Source organism: Lactuca virosa, chromosome 4, assembly GCF_052849685.1.
Source record: "Lactuca virosa cultivar CGN04683 chromosome 4, Lactuca_virosa_CGN04683_v6, whole genome shotgun sequence".
NCBI classification, from domain to species: Eukaryota; Viridiplantae; Streptophyta; class Magnoliopsida; order Asterales; family Asteraceae; genus Lactuca; species Lactuca virosa.
The window spans coordinates 70,734,209-70,757,971 of record NC_136429.1 but is presented as its reverse complement, the minus strand read 5'-3'; the positions used below and the strand labels follow the sequence as shown (position 1 = coordinate 70,757,971).

General features: G+C 31.7%; 2 protein-coding genes and 2 long non-coding RNA genes across 4 annotated transcripts; 3 read left to right on the top strand and 1 right to left on the bottom strand.

Annotated features, from left to right (window-relative positions):
- Positions 1–3,896: 3,896 nt before the first annotated feature.
- On the bottom strand, positions 3,897–4,806 carry LOC145105329 (uncharacterized). The gene is made up of 2 exons (XR_013707272.1): positions 4,230–4,806; positions 3,897–4,152 (listed from the first exon to the last, which is right to left on the bottom strand). It is a non-coding gene; the product is annotated as an uncharacterized LOC145105329 (long non-coding RNA).
- Positions 4,807–12,930: 8,124 nt separating this feature from the next.
- LOC145168632 (uncharacterized) lies at positions 12,931–14,727 on the top strand. Its single transcript, XR_013741975.1, has 6 exons — positions 12,931–13,021; positions 13,100–13,197; positions 13,286–13,343; positions 13,467–13,578; positions 13,760–13,908; positions 14,698–14,727. It is a non-coding gene; the product is annotated as an uncharacterized LOC145168632 (long non-coding RNA).
- Positions 14,728–19,384: 4,657 nt separating this feature from the next.
- On the top strand, positions 19,385–20,533 carry LOC145104608 (protein FAR1-RELATED SEQUENCE 5-like). Its single transcript, XM_079041826.1, has 3 exons — positions 19,385–19,740; positions 19,814–20,072; positions 20,291–20,533. Exons 1-3 carry the CDS (start codon positions 19,385–19,387, stop codon positions 20,531–20,533), a joined length of 858 nt encoding a protein of 285 aa, XP_078897952.1.
- A 53-nt stretch (positions 20,534–20,586) lies between these two features.
- LOC145104607 (protein FAR1-RELATED SEQUENCE 2-like) lies at positions 20,587–21,863 on the top strand. Its single transcript, XM_079041825.1, has 2 exons — positions 20,587–20,928; positions 21,243–21,863. Exons 1-2 carry the CDS (start codon positions 20,587–20,589, stop codon positions 21,861–21,863), a joined length of 963 nt encoding a protein of 320 aa, XP_078897951.1.
- The last annotated feature ends 1,900 nt before the right edge of the window (positions 21,864–23,763 follow it).

Sequence of the window (23,763 nt, the reverse complement as noted above, 5' to 3'; positions counted from 1 at the left end):
ACCCAAAATGCAACGGGTGGAATGATGTCAATTGTAGAAGATCTTGACAATTTAGAGCAACTTCTGATCACTAAAATTGGAACCAACAACAACATCAAAAATATCAACATATATCAAGAATCTCAATGAAAAATTGAAACTTTGTGGGATAAGATACACTAGAAATAACAATGATCTTGGTAGAGCCACCTCAAAATAACAACGAACTTTAAAGACTTTTCCAGAAACATCAAAACATATCAGTCTTATCATCCCATGATATAGCCCCAATTTTCAAATTAAAAATGATAAGGTCAGCAACAATCAAGTTTCATCGGCAACCCCCAAAAGTGCAATGAACTACTGATAATCCATCCAATTAGCAACCCAAACAATTGCCCCTGTTTTCAAAAGTACTTTTACATTGGGGCTAACTTTAACATGAATGTAAAGAACATGATCCTAGCATAAGTAGTTGAGCTCCGTTTTATACACAATAGTTTGTCATGTAAAACAAAAAACCAAAATAATAACACTTGTAGTCTACCAAAAAAGTTATAAGAACAAAATACTAAGGCAATCATGTCAAAGAAATGTAAAACAAACAAATTAAAGAAGTCATAAACTACTAAAACATCAGAGTGCTCGAATGTTTGAAATATTTACTAACGAATTATGAAAAACAAAACATAAATCCTACAAACAATACGCCAAAGAGAGGAACTGTCAAAAACGTTTGAGGAAGAAAATCAAGCAATCTATCAACTGGAAAATCACAATAAAAACATCAAAACCCGAGAAGGAGAACTCAGAACTCAAAAATCGGAAATCCTAAAGCTTCATTGATATCATATTCAATTGAATTAAAAATCAGAACGAGAACTCATAACTATATCAGAAATATGAAATCAATAAGCTTATAGCCGGTTGAAATAGAAAATCAGATGTCTGATTTAGGGATCAAGGGATAAGCCGAGATGGATACCAGCAATATCATTAAATCAAAATTAGATGCATTTATATTCTAATTTCCTCGTCTTATGTCCAACTCCTCGATTTCAATTTAGAGGGGTGCGATGGTTAGATTACCAACATGACGCATATCCTTTTTTTAGCCGCTCAATTCTCATTCTCGTGAATGTACGTACCCATAACAACAATTGAAAATTTGATGCCCCAAACTCGTTGATGCCCTGGGCTATGGCCCTGAGTGTCATCTTGTTCAGTACTCATAGCTTCATGACTTTGGCTAAAACCTTAGACTTGTTTCTAATTCATTTTCCTGAATAGTTAAACAATCAAAATTAATTAATGAAGTGATAGAAACCCATAAAGCACTTAGAAATAACATGGTCCCATATGTGTAAGACGAACGGAGGATGTTTTTAAGTCTTATGATTTTTTTCCAAGGGCCCTCAACCAAATATATGTGTTTTACTGCTTCTTGTTATTATAATATTTGATATAGGTGGTATTTTTTTCCCAAGGGCTTCCACCCAAATATCAGTGTTTTATTGCTTCTTGTTGTTGGAATCCTAAGTCGAGTAGGACTTGGAGACCAAGCAATAGCAACCTAGTTTTTAGGAAATCATAAACAAGTCGGTTTCTAGTTTCCTAATTGTAATCTAATTACAAGCCGGTAGTTAGGATTATATATACATTGTTTTAGGTCGAGCTATGATCATTGGAAAACAATGTAAACACCGTGAGTTTTGAGTGATTTTCTCACAATAATCAAAGAGCTATTTTGATTAATATAACTGTGTTTACATATTCTGATCTTTAATTGGTATCAGAGCTTGAGTCAAGAAGCTGTGAGACCAAAATTTCTAACCTGTTGACAAGCTAGGTCAACATGGCTGATGTAGGGGGCGACGGAGGACCTGCTCCGGTGACTGTGAAAGAAACCGGATCGACTTCTATTCAATGTCCCATGCTCACTTCTACTAATTACACCGTCTGGGCACTGAGGATGAAAGTAGTGCTCAGAATTCACAAAGCTTGGACATCGATTGACCCAGGAACAGACGGTAATGATGAAAAAAATTACCTGGCAATCGGATTGTTGTACCAAGCAATACCAGAATCGTTGATTATGCAACTGGGTGATGTCGAATCAGCTAAAGTCCTCTGGGATGCGATCAAAGCTCGTCATGTTGGGGTTGATCGAGTGAAGGAGGCTCGCCTTCAAACCCTAAGCTCTGACTTCGACAGAATGAAGATGATGGAATCAGAATCGATCGATACTTTTGCTAGAAAGTTGTCCGGAATTGCGTCTCAATCAGCAGCACTTGGCGAAACAATTGAAGAATCGAAGATGGTTAAGAAATTTCTTAAATCCTTACCGAAGAAGTTCATCCATATTGTAGCCTCCCTCGAACAAGTTCTTGACCTGAAAACTGTTGGATACGAGGATGTTGTTGGTCGCCTGAAAGCTTATGAGGAAAGGGTAAAGGAAGCGGATGACGGTGGAGAAGGATCGGAAGTCCTGTTCGCCGATGGTGGAGGTATCTCGTCGGGAACGAAGGGAAAGGGAAAGTGGAAAGGAACGAGTGAATCGAATGGGTTTAATGAGACTGGCGGGTCAAGTGGATCCGGATCTAGTGGGTTATCTGGGTCAGGTGGATCAGGCGGGCCCAAAGGGAATAATAGGGTTTCTCAAAATAATCGGCCCAATAAACAGTCAAATTCTGATTTATCTCAACCCAATTCCAACAATTGCAAAAATTGTAATTGTTGTTGTGACAAGAATCGGAAAAATAGGGAAAAAGACCGATCTAAGGTGATTTGTTTTCGATATGACAAAGCGGGTCACTTTGCTTCTGAATGTCCGGAACGACTCCAAAAAATTACAAGAAGGTGATTTTTCAGAACGTGACGACAACGACGAGTCCGTGTTCTAAAACCGGATCGGGGTTGAAGAATTCTCTAGAAGGACTTAGAGATTCGGGGGTGATTGTTGGAATCCTAAGTCGAGTAGGACTTGGAGACCAAGCAATAGCAACCTAGTTTTTAGGAAATCATAAACAAGTCGGTTTCTAGTTTCCTAATTGTAATCTAATTACAAGCCGGTAGTTAGGATTATATATACATTGTTTTAGGTCGAGCTATGATCATTGGAAAACATTGTAAACACCGTGAGTTTTGAGTGATTTTCTCACAATAATCAAAGAGCTATTTTGATTAATATAATTGTGTTTACATATTCTGATCTTTACTTGTTATCATAATATTTATAATAAGTGGTATCAGAACCATTTTTTTTCCAAGGATTTCCATCCAAATATATGTGTTTTATTGCTTCTTGTTAACGTAATATTTATAATAGGTGGTATCAGAGCCATCTTTCCTAAACAAGCAAAACCCTAATCGATTTTCTACCTTATACCTGAAAAGGTCTTAATCAATTGCAAAGGTCTCAACTGATTTCGTACTCTAGACCTCTTAAGGTCTAAATTGATTTTTTCTTGAAACCCACAAACCTTAAACCGACCGATTTCTCTCTTAATCTTACAAAAGGTTATAACCGATTTCTATGGCCTTATTGAAGTATGGTCTTCTGCTGCTAGATCTTTATACTGAGTTATCAACACGGCAAGTCAAGATATATAGGAGGAGCATTATTGGCTCAAACTGATTATTATGATGCATTAGATGCTTTTGGAAGCAACAGATAGATAGACTGTAGATGGGTGACATGACCGAAGAAGGTAAGAAGAAAAAATTGCAAAGGCTTTAGACCAAATACAACTCCATCTTCATAGCAACATTCTTCAAAAAGTTCCTAAAGAAAAGACTGATACTGCCTTTGGTCTAAACTGGAAGAAATTTGCATGAAAAATGACATTACCTTATGATGGTGTAATTAATACCTAAGGAATAGATGTGTAAATTGCAATTTATCAGCCGATAATTCATTATTTTACCTTTTGTTCTGGTCCTTAAACTCGTATATAATTTGGCTGAAAGTCCAAGTACAATGGGATTGTGTGCTTGAATTTGAGTAAATAATTACAATATCCAACAAAGACATAATATAGCATTTGGAAAGTATGGCTGACTTGATCGAATCTGGAATTGCTACGAAAACAACCATAATGCAGCTTCCTTTACGTTTCCAAGACCTCTCTTAACAATTTCAGGACAAACCTCTTCCGATGTTACTTCAGTACCCTATAATCCAAAAGAGTGACCATGAAACTTGGGAAGTGTGTAAGTTTTCTATAGTACAAATACACCATTATGCTTACCAATTCGAAATCGATATCGAGTATATCTTCAATTTCCTCGTAGATCCATGATTGGCTGAGTCTGCTGGGCTCATCTGAGTGCAATAGATCAACAATATCCGTGCTCATTTCTTCTATAGTGTCATAGACTTGACATAGTTGTGAGAGATTTTTGCTCAAAGAATTCTTAAACCATTTTTTACATGGAATCCACTGCTTTTAAGTGTTCTCATTGAATCCTTGCTCAACATGCTTTTTAATTCACATGCAACATCAATGCATATTTCATTGTAATCCTCCTCTAGACCGATATAGCTTGACTCCAACTTTTCCAAGGTTTCCTTGATCAGTGGAATTTTCTCGAGTCTTTCTAGTGCATCCTTCCATTCAAGCTCATCTTTACCACAGAGAAAAGAACCCAATACTTTGATTGTTAAGGGAAGACCAGCAGCATAATGTACAACTTTGTGTACTAGCTTCTCAAAGTTTAGAACCAGAAGATTTGATATCTACCGAAGAGAGTAATTGCTTCTGCATTATTTAATAGCTTGACCTCATGAACCAATTTTACTTTATGTGCCACCAGCAATTGCTCATCTCTTGTTGTAAATTGTAATAATAATTCGACTTCCAGGCTCAAACCAGTTAGGTGCACCAGCTAACGCCTCAAGCTGGCTTATATGATCTACATCATCTAGAACAACAAGAACCTTTTTACCACACAACTTCATTTTTATCTTGCTTATCCCATCATGCACACTATGTACAGTGATGTCTTGATCCTTTAATACGTCTGAAATGACCTGTTTTTGCAAAGACTGCAAACCAGACACTACTTTAGAAACTTCCCTCACATTCTCAACAAAGCTTATACCATCAAACTCAATAGATGCTTTATCAAAGATAGATCTAGCCAAAGTTGTCTTTCCACCACCTCCTATCCCCCTTTATCCCTATCATGCGAACATCATTTAAACCAGTTTCTAAAGATGACTCCACATCCTGCACCCGATGGTGCATGCCTATCAACTTTTCATTGTCCTTCAAATGAATGGAACGTAACTCAAGTGATATATGTTCAACAATCATATTCATGAGTTTAGCTTCATCCAGTTAGCTTGTTGAAGATCCCACATGAACAATGACTTTTTTTGAACGTCCATTTAAAGAAAACAAGTGTGTATCTTATAACCATTTAAAAAAATGTCTATAACATACACGCTTCTGTGAAACAATAACTGAAACATATATTACATGTAGTCATGTATCCTCGTTAGACAAGATATTGAATTAGATCACTTGATAGAAACAATAAATGAGATGCCATGGAATGGATGATCCTTTTACATACTACAGTAACGTGGAAAGAAACAAAATGAAAGAATATTGCAGACATCTGTTAGTGTTAAAATATGAATTTTGGGTGTCACATGATCTAATAGTATATAATCCAATCAATCGAATCAAAAGAGAGACTAAAATTCCTGATAATTTTATGTAATTGTATATCCTGGTTCCCTCCAAAGGTAAAAAAAAATATATCAAGAATGACAGTTATTTGTGGTAGCTGACACCAAGTCATCAACAGTTGGCTTTCAAGAAATGCGCCTCTATAGGATGAAGGACATGCTGTTGGAATAATATGTAGCAGGCCTTAGGACCATTTATGTAATAACAGACTAAAACTAACATCCGTTAGTTTTTAGGGACCAAATCCAAAATAAAACCCTCATTTTTTCAAGGTAAAACTTTTTTGGACCTTAGCCAAAGAAAGTTGCAAACAACAGGGACCATTTTTGCAATTTTGTCTTGTATCAATCCAACGATCACTTAATTAAGTCCTAGTTGTGGGATTGAACCCGTGATCAACTCTAATTCGCATCATGCTGAGATACTGTTAAACTAAAACTTGGAATGCTGAAATTGGACTATGCTTTTGAGGCATGATCCTCATGTTGCAATTATTAATCGAAGCTCACAAGAGCATAATTAAGTGAGTGCATGAACAGTAGGAAAGATCGGATTCAAATGTTCATAACACGGATACAAATACATCCTTTAGCTTAACTATTCATAATGGTCATCCTCATTGTAATTTTTTTGGTATGAAAAGACATTTCCAACGTGGATGCTTGAAGTTAAATTTAAGAATGGTTAGCAACGAATAGACTACACTTCAATTCTATCTTTCACTCTATAAATAGATTTATGTATAGTATTAATTACGTAACACTATTCATATACACTATAAACATATCGTAAGTTCCGGTTGTCATATTTAGCTACTTCTAGGTTTAAGTCTGTATATATCTAATTTATTTAATTTATTCTTATTATTGAGTTTATATATTTTGAGGTTATTTAAATTATATTGTTATATTTTGAAGGTGATAATTGTCTTAAATGTATTTAATTTTTTTTTTATATATTTTTTAATCATTTATAACACAATAACATTTCTATTAAATATCTATATTTGTCTATTTGAGTTATGAATGAAATTATTTATTTAACAGAGTATTTCTTTTTATATGATTTATTTTTTGGTTATATTTATTTGATAATATAAAGTTTTAAAATTATTGTAAAAAAAGATTTAAGACAAACTGATAAAAACATTGTAAAATTAAAGGGTATTTATGATAATCTAAAAAGGTTGGAGAGAGTAAATATACTTGGAATAATTTTTTTTTGGTGTAAATGGAGTGTAAAATAGAATATGATTGGAAATAAATCACTATTAACTCTATTTTCACTCCAAAAATAAAATGTGACTAGAGATGGTCTAAGATTCAAAAAAAAAAAAAAAAAAAAAAAAGGACGGTCTGAGATTCAAATTTTTACCGGATGTTTCATGCTAATCATCATTTGGTAGCATTATCAACTAGCAAGAAAGCTGATTTTACATCATCTGTTTACGATCCCATATTTAGTATTTGTTTCTTGTTAGAGTTTGCAACTCCATGTTTTTGTTCTTGAAGATAGTGGATGGTGGTTCAATACTGATAGATGGGTTAGACGTGAAGGATGTTCAATATTGATAATTTATGCAAAAAATACAAAATAATGGGTTACAGACAAATGGTTGTGGTGGTAGACAATGAGGGTGGATGGTGGTGATGGACAGTGTGACACAAAGAATGTATGGGAAATGGATGGGGTTGAGGGAGGTGATATGACTTTTGTGGGTTACGTGGGGACCCTTTAGTCTAATATTCATATGAATTGTAACTATGTATAAAAAATAAAAAACGAAAAGGTCATTTTGTAAGATAATAGATTGTTTTTATTAATAGTGAGGGTTAAACCTTATAAAAACAGGGATTCATAAGTGGTCTAATCTAAACATTAAGAGGCTTGGGCTAAATCCTAATTACCAACACATTTCACATGAGTTACAAAAAATTTCAATAACTTTTTCTAAAGTAATTATGTTCGATATGACTTGAGAATTGAAGATCCGACCCACTCGAACAAGTGAAGAATACCCGGCACCTGATTTTTAAGTATTTGGAGTAGTTAGGCTGACCCGATTACCGATTAGTGTTTTAGTTTGTTCGATACCAATTTAATAAAGATTGCTAGCTAGTGTTTAAAATGTACTGTATATTGCCTTTCAAGTTTGTGAATGCTAAAACTGAACCACTTTGAATATTGAACAAATTTAGGCTGTCAGTGTTAGCCTATATGTTTATGGACCCTTTAGACTTTAGTTCATTCGGGTTTTGCCTTGTTAGTATTTATTTTCCACTTTCTTTTTTGTAGCCTTTATGTTTTTCATTGAGAACCTTGTAATTTCTGTCTATCATACTCATATGGCAATATTATCAGGTCTATAAAGCAAGCACACAATAGGTGTGATTCTCTTTCCACATCACCCTTACTTCACACAACACCCTTTGAGGTGTGGTCATCACCCCACCAACCACCACGTTGCAGGAAAAGAGGAGGAAGAAGGAAGAAGGAGAAGAAAAGACCAAAGTAGTATTTTTCCAGAATTCAAGAGATACAAATCCATCCTATAATAGCATGTATCAAGCCATAAGCCCTAGAACTCACCTCTAAAAACCGGTTTGTAAGGGGAGGGAGCACTTCGACTTGTAAACCACCAACCTAACCTATATTTGGCTGTGGGATCGTAACATTTTGATAATTTACAAAAGAATGGAAGAGACACAGAGGAAATAGGCGATTTATAGGGTTTTGATGACTTAGAGATTATGGTTAAAATGGATTATATTGTTTTTCGTTATTTTATCTAGTATATAAGACATGTTAATCATTTACTGTTAGTGGTTATTCTTATAATTAAACAAAGTGTTAAAAATATTTTTCAAACAAAGTGTAAAGAATCTTTAGATGTTTATAGATCTAAAAATCTACAACATAGTGAAAGAAATACCCATTTGCAGTGTTCTTCAACTCCCACCCAGCTAAACTAGCTGCTGCTTCTAGAGCCTCTCTCCATTTCAGAGCATCCTGTTGCACTTTATGTATGGCTAAGGCTTCTCCATATGCCCCACTTTGTTTTCGAACTTCAGAGGGTTCCACATCATAGAACACAGGATAAGTAGAGTGCACAGTCGTTTTTTGGCACTCCATAATCTTGACAAGCTCTTTCAAGCACCATGATGAAGATGCATAGTTCTTTGAGAAAACAATAATAAAGATTTTTGAGTCTTCAATGGACTTGTAGAGCTCGTTCATAATCTCTTTTCCTTTCTTGAGTGTATAATCGTCCCTGTATATATGTGTATATACCGTTGCGTTCAAGAGCATTATATAGATGGCCAACAAAGGTCCTACGAGTGTCTATACCTCTGAAGCTGAGAAAGACATCGTACTGGTAGCTCTTGTGGATGGATTGGATGCAGTTGAAGAATAAGCCAATGAAGGTATGTTTGACATATCCAGAGAAATTAACTTTGTTGGGGGAAGTTTTTACCAAATGACTAGTAAGAGACTAAGAGAGTAGGGATGAGATGTATAATTAATCCTCATATTAATATAATGTTTAAGATGCTAACCACACATTTGGATCTTGGCTATTACAAGAGATATAGTGCAAAACTGTTTCATACAAGTGACGCATACTTATTGATCAACATCTCAATAAACTCAACTGGGGCTGGGGCTGTTTGATATTGATGCTAACCCAGTCAAAAGGAGGGACTCGGTCCTCAGTCAGAAGTTATGTTTGATTTCGCTTGTTCATCGTCAGACTCGGTCCAAAGAAATCTAATGATTAGGTCCTCATCTCAAAACCTCGGCCTTCAGTCAGCCCCAAACGACACACTTTGCCCCCTTGTTCTTGACTCAATTATTTGTCTCCTTCAATTGATCACACAGCTTCTCCTCTTTAAATCAATTGTCTCATGATAATACACACAGAAAATCCCCAAATTTCGAATCTTCATCAGAAATAAAACCTAAAAGCCTCATCAGCATCCTTGCTATTCAACAGATTGATGGCGAGTTTAAGACCTAGAGCGACAAGAGACGAGAAGAGGAAGAAGCTAAACAATACAACTTCAAATACCAGAAGCTTCTTGGTTACGAGAAGAGGAAGAAGCTCGTTGTTGATGTTGATCGTGAAGATGATGAGATCCTCATACCGGTTAGTTGATCGTAGTGATAGAAATAGAGGAAGATGGAGATAAAAAAGGTTACTTTGCCATGGATGAAAGCTTGAAAGCTCCGCTTCATTGATGGAGGGTTGCTATTGGGACTTTGTGGGTAGAAGAAGGTATACACGATAATTGTTTGATTTAGCATATAATGTCATCAAAACCGCGTGAACATGAAGTATATATATTTTTTTATGAATAACTAACATTATATAACATTATATATATATATATATATATATATATATATATATATATATATATATATAGGTAAGTTCAATTGAGAAAAATAAAAAAGGTTGAGAATGAGGGAATCATTCTCAACCACTCATTTATTTTTGCCGCAAAAGCCTTCGTTGTACCAGCGGAAATGGATAAAGAATACACATGTGTTTCCAACAAAACATGTTTTCTTAAACTATGATAATTATTACCTTAATATATACAAAAACATAGTTTTTTTCGTTTTTTTAATTTTTAAGAAGCTATTTTTATCGAAAAATGATTTTAAATATACCAAAATTCATGATTTTTTATTCTCTACAAATAGACATCCATATTGATATACTTTTAAGATAAAATAAATTTTTTTTTTATATATTTTCAGCTATCGTTATTCATAAGTGAATAAAAATGCATCAGATTTTTGCTACAGTACATTCGTTATTCACTTATGAATAAAAATATATAATTAATTTTTTTACAGTTTAAGTATCATTTATACTACTTATTCATATATGAATAACAAATTAACTGTAACAAAAATCTGATAAATGTTTTATTCATATATGAATATAAAATATGACGACAACTAATACACATTTTATTCATATATAAATATAATATATGACGAAAGATGATGTAAAAAAATATATTTTAAGTAAGAAAAACTTTATTACGTGTCATATTCATATATGAACGATACTTAAACTATAAAAAAAAAATTTAAGCATACGTTTTATTCATAAGTGAATAACGAATGTACTGTAATAAAAATTTGATAGATTTTTATTCACTTATGAATAACGAGAGCTGAAACTCTAAAAAAAATTATTTTATCTTAAAACTATATCAATATGGATGTCTATTTATAGAGAATAAAAAATTATGAATTTTGATATATTTAAAATATTTTTTCGATAAAAATGGCTTTCTAAAAATAAAAAAAACAAAAAAAAGTATGTTTTTATGTATATTAAGGTAATGATTAGCATAGTTTAAGGAAACATGTTTGGTTGGAAAACACATGTTTATCCGTTATCCATTTCCGACGGTACGCCTAAATGTTTTGCGGCAAAATAAATGTGTGGCTGAGAATAATTTCCCCATTCTCAACCTTTTTTTTTCTCAATTGAACCCTCCTATATATATATATATATATATATATATATATATATATATATATATATATATATATATATATATATATATATATATATATATATATATATATATATATATATATATATATATATATATATATAGAGAGAGAGAGAGAGCAATGATCATTTGAGAACTCAAAGTTTCCCGAGAACCCGAGAACTAAACAATGACCGTTAGATTAAAATAATAAAGGGTTAGAATGCTTTGTGGCATTTTTGTAAATACCTGAAAATAAAAAGGGACGGGGGTATCTTATTAAAATAAATCAAGGGCATTTAGGGAAACTGTAATTGATACCCCATTATTAGATTAATCACGTCGACTCTCTCCCTACAACTCTCTCTCTCTCTCTCTCTCTCTCTCTCTCTCTCTCTCTCTTCATCCCGTCCCTCTCCCTACACCTTCATCACGTCAACTTCATCGCTGATCGTTTGATGAAATCCAATGCCACCATCTGAAAGCCATGGCCGCCTCCGGTAATCGTTACCATATCGATTAATTGCATTCTTCATCGTCTCTCCCCCACTTCTCTTTCTCCCTCACACACACAAACACACACACACATACACACGTCTTTACGCCTTTGCGACGATGATTCCTTCGATCAGGATAACATCGATGAGAGATTGAAAGAGAACATGACGATGAGAAATCTCTCTCCTCCTATCGTCGCCTCACCTCTTCCTGTTTCAGTCAATTGCAAAAATTAGGGTTTGCAATTGTTTTCTGATCCACAATTTCAATTTCGTGTTAAGATTCGAAATCAATAGACGAGACTAGCAACACGACCATCACGAGTTAGAAATCGACACACGAGTTGGCGATGGAAGGGAAAAAAACATTTGGAAGATACGATAGAATCGAGATTTCAGATATTATCTTCGATAAAATCAATGGAGCTCTCAATGAAGCTCGACTCCGATACAAAGCATCTGTTGCAACTCTTTGTTCTATTCTCAGTGCTATTCTAAATTCTAAGGTAATGTTTCCAATTTTTCAATAAGATCGTAATTTTCTCTTCATTTTCAAGTATCTGATCCATTAGTAATCTGATTATCAAACTGTTTACAAACCTTGTAAAAACTATAAATCAAGGATGCTTATGTGTTTGCTTTTGCTATGTTTAAGGGTTGCAAAACATGATATGAATAATGATTTTATGATATTTCATTTTGAATTTTTCATCTGCAAATGAAGGTCAACGCTTATGACATTGATACAATGTTAACTGATGAAATAGATGTTGATTAGTTGGAAGAGAGTGTCTCGGGAGAACTTATACATCTCATTTATTTTCTGCAATTTTGCTAGACATTTTATGCTTCATCTTTGCCAGTCAAGAAATTTGATTAGCATTCTCTCTTATAATCCTTCATTTGTATTTTTTTTTCAGTTTCATCTAAAATAGTTCAGCTTGGGGTGTATGTAGGAACATTTCTTTAGATATTTATGGAGAATTTGTTATATGTTTAGTGAAATTGACTTTGTTAATGCAAATAATTGGGACCACAGTAAGATCATCATCCTTATTTTCATGGATTCAGATGTATAGATTGGGGCCTTCACTTGTAGATAGTATTTATAGTTTTAGGATTATAATTACTATTGTTTACATGACCTACAAGTTCATTATATCTGTTAGTTTTAAACTTTTATCTTCATCAGAGTTTGTTATCAATCTGCTAAAAATACTTACTATGCAGGATCTTGATGAAGGCTGCAATGGCATTGATGACAAAAAGGCTTCCTTACTAATGATGAACTTCACTATTGAGGAAGTCAAGTTTGCAATAAACAAACTTGGTATTGTAATTTGTATTTATTTTAAATCATACAAAATATATTTTACCAATTTGTTTTTCTTCTCATGATTCTTAATAGGTGAAGATGCTCCTGTGAACGAACTTGTAGATTTCATCTTTGCTGCTCAGTTAGCTAATGCAGATGATAAAAGAATCAGTGTTGAATTTCAGAAAAAGGTTTGGCTGTTCCACCATTAGTCTATCCTTAATCCTTGTAAGTGAGGTCATTTTGTTCTAAAACAGGATATGCTTATTGTAATTGCAGAAAAACTATGGAGTGGGCTTGAACATTTTTTATTTGATTGGTTGATCAATGCTGACAGGTAAGGGCAAGTTATCTTCAGACACTTGAAGATATCTAGTTGATGTGCTCATTGATTTCAACTGGCATAATTGGAATTATGTCATGTGGTGTTGTGTTTATTTGATAAATTTTCTCATTACAGGGTTGTAAGTCAGGTTGAATATCCTTTGTTGGCTAATTTGAGGGGGCTCCTTCTAGACCTAGTTGCACAGCTTGTGGGTGCTCTATCACAAATGAGGTGATTGGTAAATTTGGTCAGTTTTTTTTCTTACTATGTGTTCATTGATGTCTAAGATTGAAGTGCATTTTAGAAGAAAGCAATGCATGTTTTGTTTATTTGTTTATTGATGCCCAATCAAAAGCTTATGCATATTCAATATTAGATTGTGCAACTGATATTCGCCTCTAATCGTCATGTTCTCATTTTCTTTTCAGGGTAGTTGGAAAGGGTTGCAAGTTAGTTGGATGTGGTACTGCTGTACCTATTCTTGAAGTTTCTAATGATGATATTTCTAACATTGTTGACACAAATGATAAATGGATATCTGTTTGAACTGGAATCTGTAATCGTCGAGTTCTTATAGGTTGGTTTGACTTAATGCATAAAGAATAACTTAATATGAAACTTGAGGCGAATGAGTCTTTCCCAATTCCCATTAAGTCCCTAACTTTTTATAAATTTGTCCTCATCTTGTCCACACAATAACAAGATTGTCTTCATGTTAAGCCATATGAGAGAGATTGGAAGAGAACATTGTATAATGAGTTCAACACTTATAATCTGGACAACTATGGTTGCTTCTTTTTTACTTAGCTAAATTTATAAAAAGTTTAACGTTGTAATTACATGTGATTCACATGTAAATCACATATGAATTACATGTGATTCACATGTAAATCACATGTAATTCACATGTAATTCACATATGAATCACATTTGATTCACATGTAAATCACATGTAATTCATATGTGAATGACATGTGATTCACATGTAAATTACATATGAATTACATATGATTCACACGTAAATCACATGTAATTCACATATGAATTACATGTGATTCACATGTAAATCACATATGAATTGCACGTGATTTACATGTAAATCACATATAATTCACATATGAATTACATGTGATTCACATGTAATTCACATATGAATTGTAATTTACATATGAATTAAATGTGATTCTTATGTGATTCACATGTAAATCACATATGAATTACATATGATTCACATGTAAATCACATATGAATTACATGTGATACACATGTAAATCAGATATGAATTACATGTGATTCACATGTAAATCACATATGTATTTTTGTGAATGTTTTTGCATCAATCAATTTCTTTTTAATTTTCTTGTAGATTTGGAAGAAATTGTGGTGAATATTGAAGAGGTGAAAAATGATAAATTGAAGAAAATATGGAAATATTAACACGAATACATGAAAACGCTTTGAAATTTGTAGCATTTTTTTATTTTTTATATTTTATTTTGTATCGAATAAAATACTTGTATTATTATGTTTATAGATTAATTAATAAATATGAGATTTGTTGTGATTTACTTACGAATATTATAGTATAAGAAATGTACATATGTGCATTTAAAAAATATGCACATATGCACCTAAAACTTTACTTTTTTTTTAAAAAATACAGTTTTTTAAAAAAAAAATTGCAGTTTTTTTGTTAAATACAATTTTTTCTGAAAAAAATATAACTTTCTTTCAAAAAACTTACAGTTTTTTTTTTGAAAAAATTGCAGTTTTTTAAAAAAATTTGCAGTTCTTTTTTAAAAAAATGCAGTTTTTTTTATAAAAATTGCATTTTTTTTTTGAAAAAAAATGTTGTTTTTTTTTAAAAAATTGCAGTTATTTTAAAAAAATATTTTTTCAATTTTTTTTTAAATTCATGTTTTCTATAAAAAAAAATTAAAAAATCTGCATTTTTTTTAAAAAAACGAAAAATACTATTTTTTTTTAAAAAAAATATGAAAATTTGATTTATGATGTAAATTTTTAGACATTTATATTAATATTTTAAATAGCACAAAAAAATTAAACATTAAATGAGATTGGTAAGATGACGATCATGTCCTTAATGAATTACTTTTGATCCAACGCTCCACTTTTAGTTCTCCGGTTCTCGGGAAACTATGAGTTCTCAATCGATCTCAACCCTATATATATATATATATATATATATATATATATATATATATATATATATATATATATATATATAGAGAGAGAGAGAGAGAGAGAGAGAGATAGGTTAAGGTGTTTAAAATAAGTATTGTGTTATTGTATGCATAAATGTGGGCCAATCAAAATTAAATAAAAAATTAAATAATTAAATAAATAAATAAGGGTAATTTAGTCATTTGTTTAATAACTTCCAAAAATAATCCCTATAATCATGGTATCTCTCCAGTTTAAATCTCGTTCCCCTTTTTATCTAAAAACCGATTCTGAAAACCCTAAATTGAACAAATCGACACCCCCACCCTTGTCCCTCCAGCCGCCATTACCCCTTTATTCCAGTCTGCATCAAGTTCCGATTCCGACTAGGAGTCGGACGACGAAGCTCAAGCTGCTCTCGAATTACAAACCCTAGAAACGGAGCTCTTGACAAGCCCAACCAACTACAATGCTCATGTTCAAGTATATCCGATTATTTTTTTCCAATATCATGTTTTATTTGAGGTCAAAATTGTTTTACAAAAAAACCCCCTGGTACATTTCTAGTGGACGACCAAAACCCCCTCAATTTGACACTCCATTTCTCCCCACCCTTCGCTTTGCTTTCTCTGTTTACGCGATTCATCTCCTCGATAGCTCCAGCTTCCCTCCTATGGCGACGACATGCGACGGAAGGGCTCCCTACGAAAGCAGCGAAGACGATAACAAGTCCCTTAAGAGGCCTTTCCTTCCAGGTTCAAAATTCTTGCTGTCTACTTCTTTGTGATTTTATTAAATTGTATTTGGTCTGCTGATTTCAATCGAAAATTAGGTCCTTCCACTAAAAAATTGTGTCTTGAGGTGGAGTTTGGAAGATTGCACGCCAAGTGTTCGATGAAAGGACTAAAATACGTCAACTGGTGTTCTTGGGTTCAAGAACAACCTTAGTGGTCTTTTGATTTCAGAAATTGGATTCTGTTATACCAACATCTCCGGTAGCTAATTCGTCTTGCAACAATGACCGAGGTTCTATGTTTATGTGAGAACGCTCTAATTTATTTGCTAATTGTATGTTACAATGTTTATAGCAGTTGGTAGTCCATTATGTGTCAAACTGAACCCAGTTAATATGTCCATTTAATGAGGTTATTCTACTGCTGACGATGGTTTTTTTCTTCAGGAATTTATCTGTTACTTATGCAAACAACAGTCTGGTCCCAAACACATGTTCTTCACAATCTTTTTATCATTTTGTGGCGCAGCTGGATTCCATTCCAACATAATTGGAATTCGTGATTCCAAAAAAGGGCTTATCACGAATTAGCTACCAGAGATGTTGGTATAACAAAATCCATTTACTGATGCTGAAAAGATGTATCATTTAGGAGTGCAAAAGTAAGTGATTGTTATTTGTTATTTTTCAAAATGTTCATTCAATTTGAATTGTTCGCTGAAATTCTTAGCTTCATATACTTGAAGCCTTATTCTTTTTTTTGAGTAATACGTTATATGATTTATTGGGTTTACCTTTTGCAAGCTTAATTGATAACTGGTAATGTGATAATGGATTTGTTTGTAGAATCTATACTACAATATGAATAATGTGAGGTGAGGTAATTAAATATTCGAATTTTTTTTTCCTGATTTAACACTTCATTTATGTGGACAGTGCAGGATCTTGACAAGGTTGAATTCTGAAAAGGTATCAAGTATGTTTATGTAGATGATTCAATGGATGGTATTGGTGAGATTCCAATTCTATTGGAATGGAATCATGAATTCCAATTCTGTTGGAATAGAAAGACGAATTCCAATTCTGTTGGAATCACAGAAGTTGATGCTTGAAGAACATACCACAAAACTGAAACGGACCACATTATTCTTTTAGAATGTATTAGTCGTTGTTAGATTTTGATGTTTTCTTTCCCGTTTTGATTGTTTTTTAGTTTTATTCCTTAACAATAAATGTAATTCTTAACAATTGTTACCCGTATTCTATAAGAAATAATGTATTTTTTGTTTTTATTCTCCAATTGATTGTTCAAGTATTTGTTATTCTACAAGAAGTTTTTAAATTCATGATCAAGAAATAGGTTCAAGAATATTTTTATTATTTATGGTTCAAGAATATTTTTATTTTTGAATATACTCATAAACATATTCTGTCAGAATGTCCGAATTAAAAAAATTATAATACGTAAAATCGGATTTTTAAAATTAATAGAATCTATGATCCCTTAAAAAATGCAATTTTCCTTTATTAAATCTATATTAATTGACTAAATTACCCTTGTAATTAATTAAGATGATATTTTCAATTATATTTAATTCAATAATATATATTAATCACTTTCTTAAAATAAGTAAATTTGATTGGCCCACATTTATGCATACAATAACACAATAACTACTTTGAATAGAATAACCTAGGCTATATATATATATATATATATATATATATATATATATATATATATATATATATATATATATAGTTCAATAGAGAACCAATATGAATCAAAGAACCAAGGAACCCATCTTAACCATCTATTTTGTTTTAATCTTGGCCATTAATCCATAATTAACCAAAAAAACACGGAGGGGCATTTTGGTAAGTTCAGCGTCTCATTTAACATCCTGTTTGTCTCCGTTAGCGTCTTCTGATTTCAGCGTCTTCTGTTACTGTCCTTCATCTTCTAACACTACACTAATCGATCCAAAATCTTGCCTGTTGTTCGAAATCTCAACCTTTTTCATCCAATTTACTAATACTTTCTTCAGATTTCAGCTAATAATCAGGTATTATCTTTCGTTTATGATTATTAGGTCAATTATGGACTTTGATTTTACCGTTTTTCTTCCGATGCATTGTTATTGTAATCGTCTGATTGTAAAATTCTCTTGATTTTACCGTTTAATTTTCAAATTGTTATGTTTTTATTGTTAATTTGCTAATTTTATGTCGTATGTTGAGTATACTGTTTTTCATTCGATCGTTTTTGTAATCATTCGTCTGTAATTCATATTCGACATTTAGATAATAAATTATATCTTGTGCATCTTCTGACATTTAAGTTTTTTCCAAACTTTTAGCGATTTTGAGAATCTTATCTTATCTTGTGCATATATTTAAAATTTTTGTGATTATCTTGTTTATTTGTTTCATTTTTTGTATAATTATCAATTCTAAATTTCTAATCTGTATATAAACTCCAGGTCATCGACGATTCATTATGAGTTCTGTGAATTCTTGTTCAGATTTGCATTCAGCTATTAATGAACAATCACGTAAGTTTTTTTTTCTTAATATAAATTTCACATTTTATATATAATGTAATAAAATAGATGTTTTGTTTGGTTTTGCAGTTCATGATCAATCATCTTCAAGTATGAATATTGATCATTCAAATAGCAGTAATTCTTGTTATAGTTTTGATTTTGAGTTCTACAATACTGAAACTTTTAAGCTTGTTCCTTATGATAAGTTGATACATAAGAAGCCTTTCAAAGGATTGTTGTTTGATTCGTTGGACATTGGTCTTGACTTTTACAAGACTTATGGTAAAGAATCTGGTTTTGATGTGAATATGTCAAGTCAAAAAAGATACAATGATGGCACAATTCGTATTAGATATTCGACATGTAGTAGATCTGGTTTCACGGAGTCATTCAAGAATGAAAATATTAATGTGAAATTTTCAGATGTTAAGGGAAGGAGAACTTCTTCTAAGAAGAACGGATGCCCTGCTGTTTCAAAGTTCAAGAATCTCCGATGTTCTTTAATGTTCTAGATTTATGTGTTTGTTGAAGATCACAACCATGAACTTGTTGCTCAAGATCAGTTGCACTTATTAAGGATTAATAGGACAATGGATTTTCTTGATGAATCCTTTATACATAAGGTTGGTACTTGTAACATTGGTGCTTCAAAAGCTTATAACTTGGTGAGTAGTATGAAGGGTGGCTTTGATTCTAGTGGAGGTACTGCAGTTGACTTTAAAAATTTTCATAGAGATTTGAATTCTAAAATTGGTGTCAAAGATTCCCAAATGGTTGTGGATATATTGACAAACAAAAAATTGTGTTTCTCTAATTTTTCATTTGAGGTCCAAAAAGATGTTGATGATCATCTTACTGGACTTTTTTGGGTTGATGATACTTCGAAAGCTAACTATAAGGAATTTGGAGATGTAGTATCTTTTGATGCTACTTATCAGACAAACAAGTAATTCCTAATCCTTATTTGTTCTTTTTATGGTATTTGTTCTTTTTAATAATACTTATCAAAAAAAATTCAGGTATTCTATGGTATTTGTTCTTTTTACTGGAGTTGACTACCACAAGCATTGTGTTACTTTTGCTGTTGGTTTACTAGCTCGTGAGACAGCAGATGCATATGTGTGGTTGCTTGAAGTGTTTCGTAAAGCATTTGTCAAGCCACCCATGATGATTGTAACAGATCAGGATTCATCAATGAAGAAAGTTGTTAATTTTGTTTTTCCTGAATCGAACCATAGACTATGCATGTGGCACATCACTCAAAAACTTGAGGAAAAGGTATATTATTTGTTTCTTGATTCCTATATATGTTTATAACCATATAGATCATAAAGCACATTGTGAATTCACAATGTAAATTTGCATATAATGAAAGGAACAAATCAAAATCATAAATCACACTGTGAATTCATAATGTTAAACAAATGTTATGTTACTATGAATTACATCAAATATTCAACATATGTAATGATTCTTATGTGTTTCTTTTTTTTTAGATTCCTATTGATGTTTATAACCATCCAGACTTCCAGAAGACAGTTTTTGATATTATATGGAATCTTCAATGTTCTCCACAAGATTTTGAAAGTTCGTGGTCAATAATGTTAGATAAGTTTCATCTAAAAGAAAATGACTGGTTAAGGTCTGTTTTTAAAATAAGGGATTTATGGATTCCGGCTTTTATGAGAGATCTTGAACTTTCTGGTTTGATGCGAACTACTTCAAGTCAGAGAGTCTGAATTATGCTTTCTCACATTTTTTGCATCATAAATCAAATTTGGTGAAGTTCATGATGTCGTTTGATAGTGCAATGGAGAAGCAAATGCATCATCAATCTTTATTAGATTATCAGTCCACAACTACTACCCCCAAGCTAAGGACTCCTTTGGCTATTGAAAAGTATGCATCGAAAATTTATACACATAATATTTTCTTGGACATTCAGAAAGAGTTATACAAATCTGTGTTTTATTGTGTTCAAGAATCTGTAGTTATTGAAGATGAAAGCGAAGTTTATGTTTTGAGAGATAAGAAGAAAAAAAAGTTGATTGATAAAAATGTGAATGAGGATGAAGATTCTGATGATTTTTATCGAAATAGTCTTCCTTCTCATTGTCCTAATACTCGTTACAAGGTATGTCTATTTGTCCTAATACAGTTTATTAAATATAAAATGTAGTTTAAAAATTCACACTGTGAAGGTAGGATGTTTTGCTAATTCACAGTGTGAATTTTTATAGAGTTATAAATTTTTAGATTAGTATGGAATATGTATTTTTTTTTGTGAATTTGATTTGAAGTACATATTTATATTATAATATTATGATTTTTAATGTCCTGTTGATTAATAATGTGAATTGATGTTAATTTGTATAAGTTTTATCGAATGGTATGAGATAGAATTTCTTATTCACATAATAATTTGTTTATTAATGATAATTTTTGTAGGTTGTATTTAGTAGAAGGGGTGATAGCATTAGCATCAGTTGTAGCTGCATGCTTTTTGTCCATGAAGGATTGTTATGTCGTCATATGTTTTTCATATTAAATATGAAAGAGTATGATGAAATTCCATCAAATTTCATTTTGAGGAGATGGGGAAAAGATATCATAGCTGATGGATTGTTGAGAAAAAAGTACTCATATCCTCATAAAGGCAGTAAAAATGAATGTTTGATTCAAGATGCGTATGCTATTCTTTGTTTGTCCATTAACAAGATAGCAAATAATGAGGATGAGTTGGCTAAATATATAAAGCAACTTCAGGAGGTTGATAGTGGTATTCCTTTATGTACCTCATCAAGGGCATCTTCGAATAGACCAGTTCACATTGAAAAAATTATTGGAGCTGCAGTACCTGATGTTATCAACATTCATAATCCAGAGGGGATCAGAAACAAGGGATGGGCCAGTGGTAAAAGAATCAAGAGCACTAGAGAGAAAGTGATTGAGAAATCTAAAAAGGGTTCTAGGTTGTGCGGTTTATGTCATAAACCATATCACAATGCTAGGAGTTGCATTTTGAGGTTAAAGAAGTCTGATTTAGAATCTGAGGTTACAGAAGGCTGATTGTTTCTAATTTTTTCTTTTTAAGACTACTAAAATAAGATTTGATTTTTGTAATGATCATTCAATGGTTAGAAATGTTGAAATATTGTTGTTAATTTTGATATTCATTGTTTTAGACTTTATTTCTAATAATAGAATATATATTTTTTTCAAATTTAGTGTTTTGGTTAAAGATATTTTTTTATTGTTAGTTTTTTGAATATTTTCTAATAAAAATTTCATGCTAATGATTTAATTTATGTATATTATTTTAATCTCATATATAAAATTTTCATGTTAAAGATTGTCTTAATGTAATTTAATTCACATTGTGAATCTCAACTATTAATTGTTCTAATGATCTATATGTACCATAATTCACATTGTTAACCTCACATATAAAATATACATGTTATAATATGTACTGTAATTCACATTATGAATCTGGCATATTAAATTTTCACAAGGTTAACATATAAACAATGTAAATTTTCATATTTTTAATAAAACATGTAATTGTATAACATACATGTAGACATTCACATGAAAATATAAACATCTTTTAAGTATTTAGTAAAGTTCATTATATTTGATATAGAAACTAACATCAAATTGTAACATAACAAAACATGTATATGTTCTTAAAGAAATTAAAGTGCATCTAAACTTATACTAATTATGAATAGAAAACTAAGTTTTAAGTTTTACACTTCTTTTTCCAATCCTTGAAGTACTATATCCTTTCTCCCCTTTTTTCCCATCCCTTGTCGAGCAAATCTTTTATTTCTTCATTAATCTTTTTTGCAAACTTAGCTGTTTGTGCAATGATTTTTGACTTGTATGTGTTTGTGTCACTCAATAGTATCTTTGTCAAATACTTAATGCGTAACTCGTTTAACACACTTTGTTGTTTTTTTGATTTTTTTAGCAACCCACATGTCCAATTTACTGTTTTATCTCCCATATATGTCTCCATATGACGCATGCAAAAAAACTCCACAGTCAACATGATTATCCCTCGTGCGCCAATTCATGTTCACCCTTTCTGGTCCAACACCCTCCAAAGTTGAAGCTGATTTGTGATTGACCCTCATCAAGTACCTACTAAAAAGTATTTTCTGCAAAAAAGAAATTGTCATTTTCTATAATTATTATTTTATTTAGATTATTAGTATATTAATACTTATATTTATAATGTAAATTTATTATTCTTACCAATTCATTAGGTGCATCACGATAAGCTCTAGGAAACTTTGCAACTGAATTCCTATTGTCAATGACATCAACCGCTGGTTCCTCTAAGTTTATGCAGATGATGTAAAAGTGATTTTTTTGATGAACTGGGAAAAACACCTGTTTAATAATTTAAATTGTTAAACTTTGTTTAAAATATGTAATATATTCAACAAAAAGAACAGTTTATTACCAAATGAACTTTTTCAAATGTCAGAAGTTCTTTGTCCTTTTCCATTGCATCTTTGATATTTGACTCAAATTTATCAAATCTTTCATTGAAAGGGATATATTTGTCAAATATGAACTGTCTCTGCAAAAAAAATTAAATATACATCAAACTTTAAAGAGTAAATTGTTAAATTCACAATAAGGTAAATTTTAAATTTAAAATTATTCATACTGTGAATTATAATGGGATTCACTGTGTGAATTTTATTTTCTGCAAAAAAAAAAAATTAAGAGATTCACATTGTGAATCTGTGTGAATGTGAGACATACATCCAAGATTCATATTGTGAATTTATGCATTTAAGAGCAAAAGAGTTTGAGATTCACCAAGTGATGTACACATACACATATTGAGAATTTTTACAACTATTTTGTTCATAGTGAATACAAACAAAAGTGTTGATCAACTTGCAAAAAAAAAAAAAAATTAAGAGATTCACATTGTGAATCTGTGTGA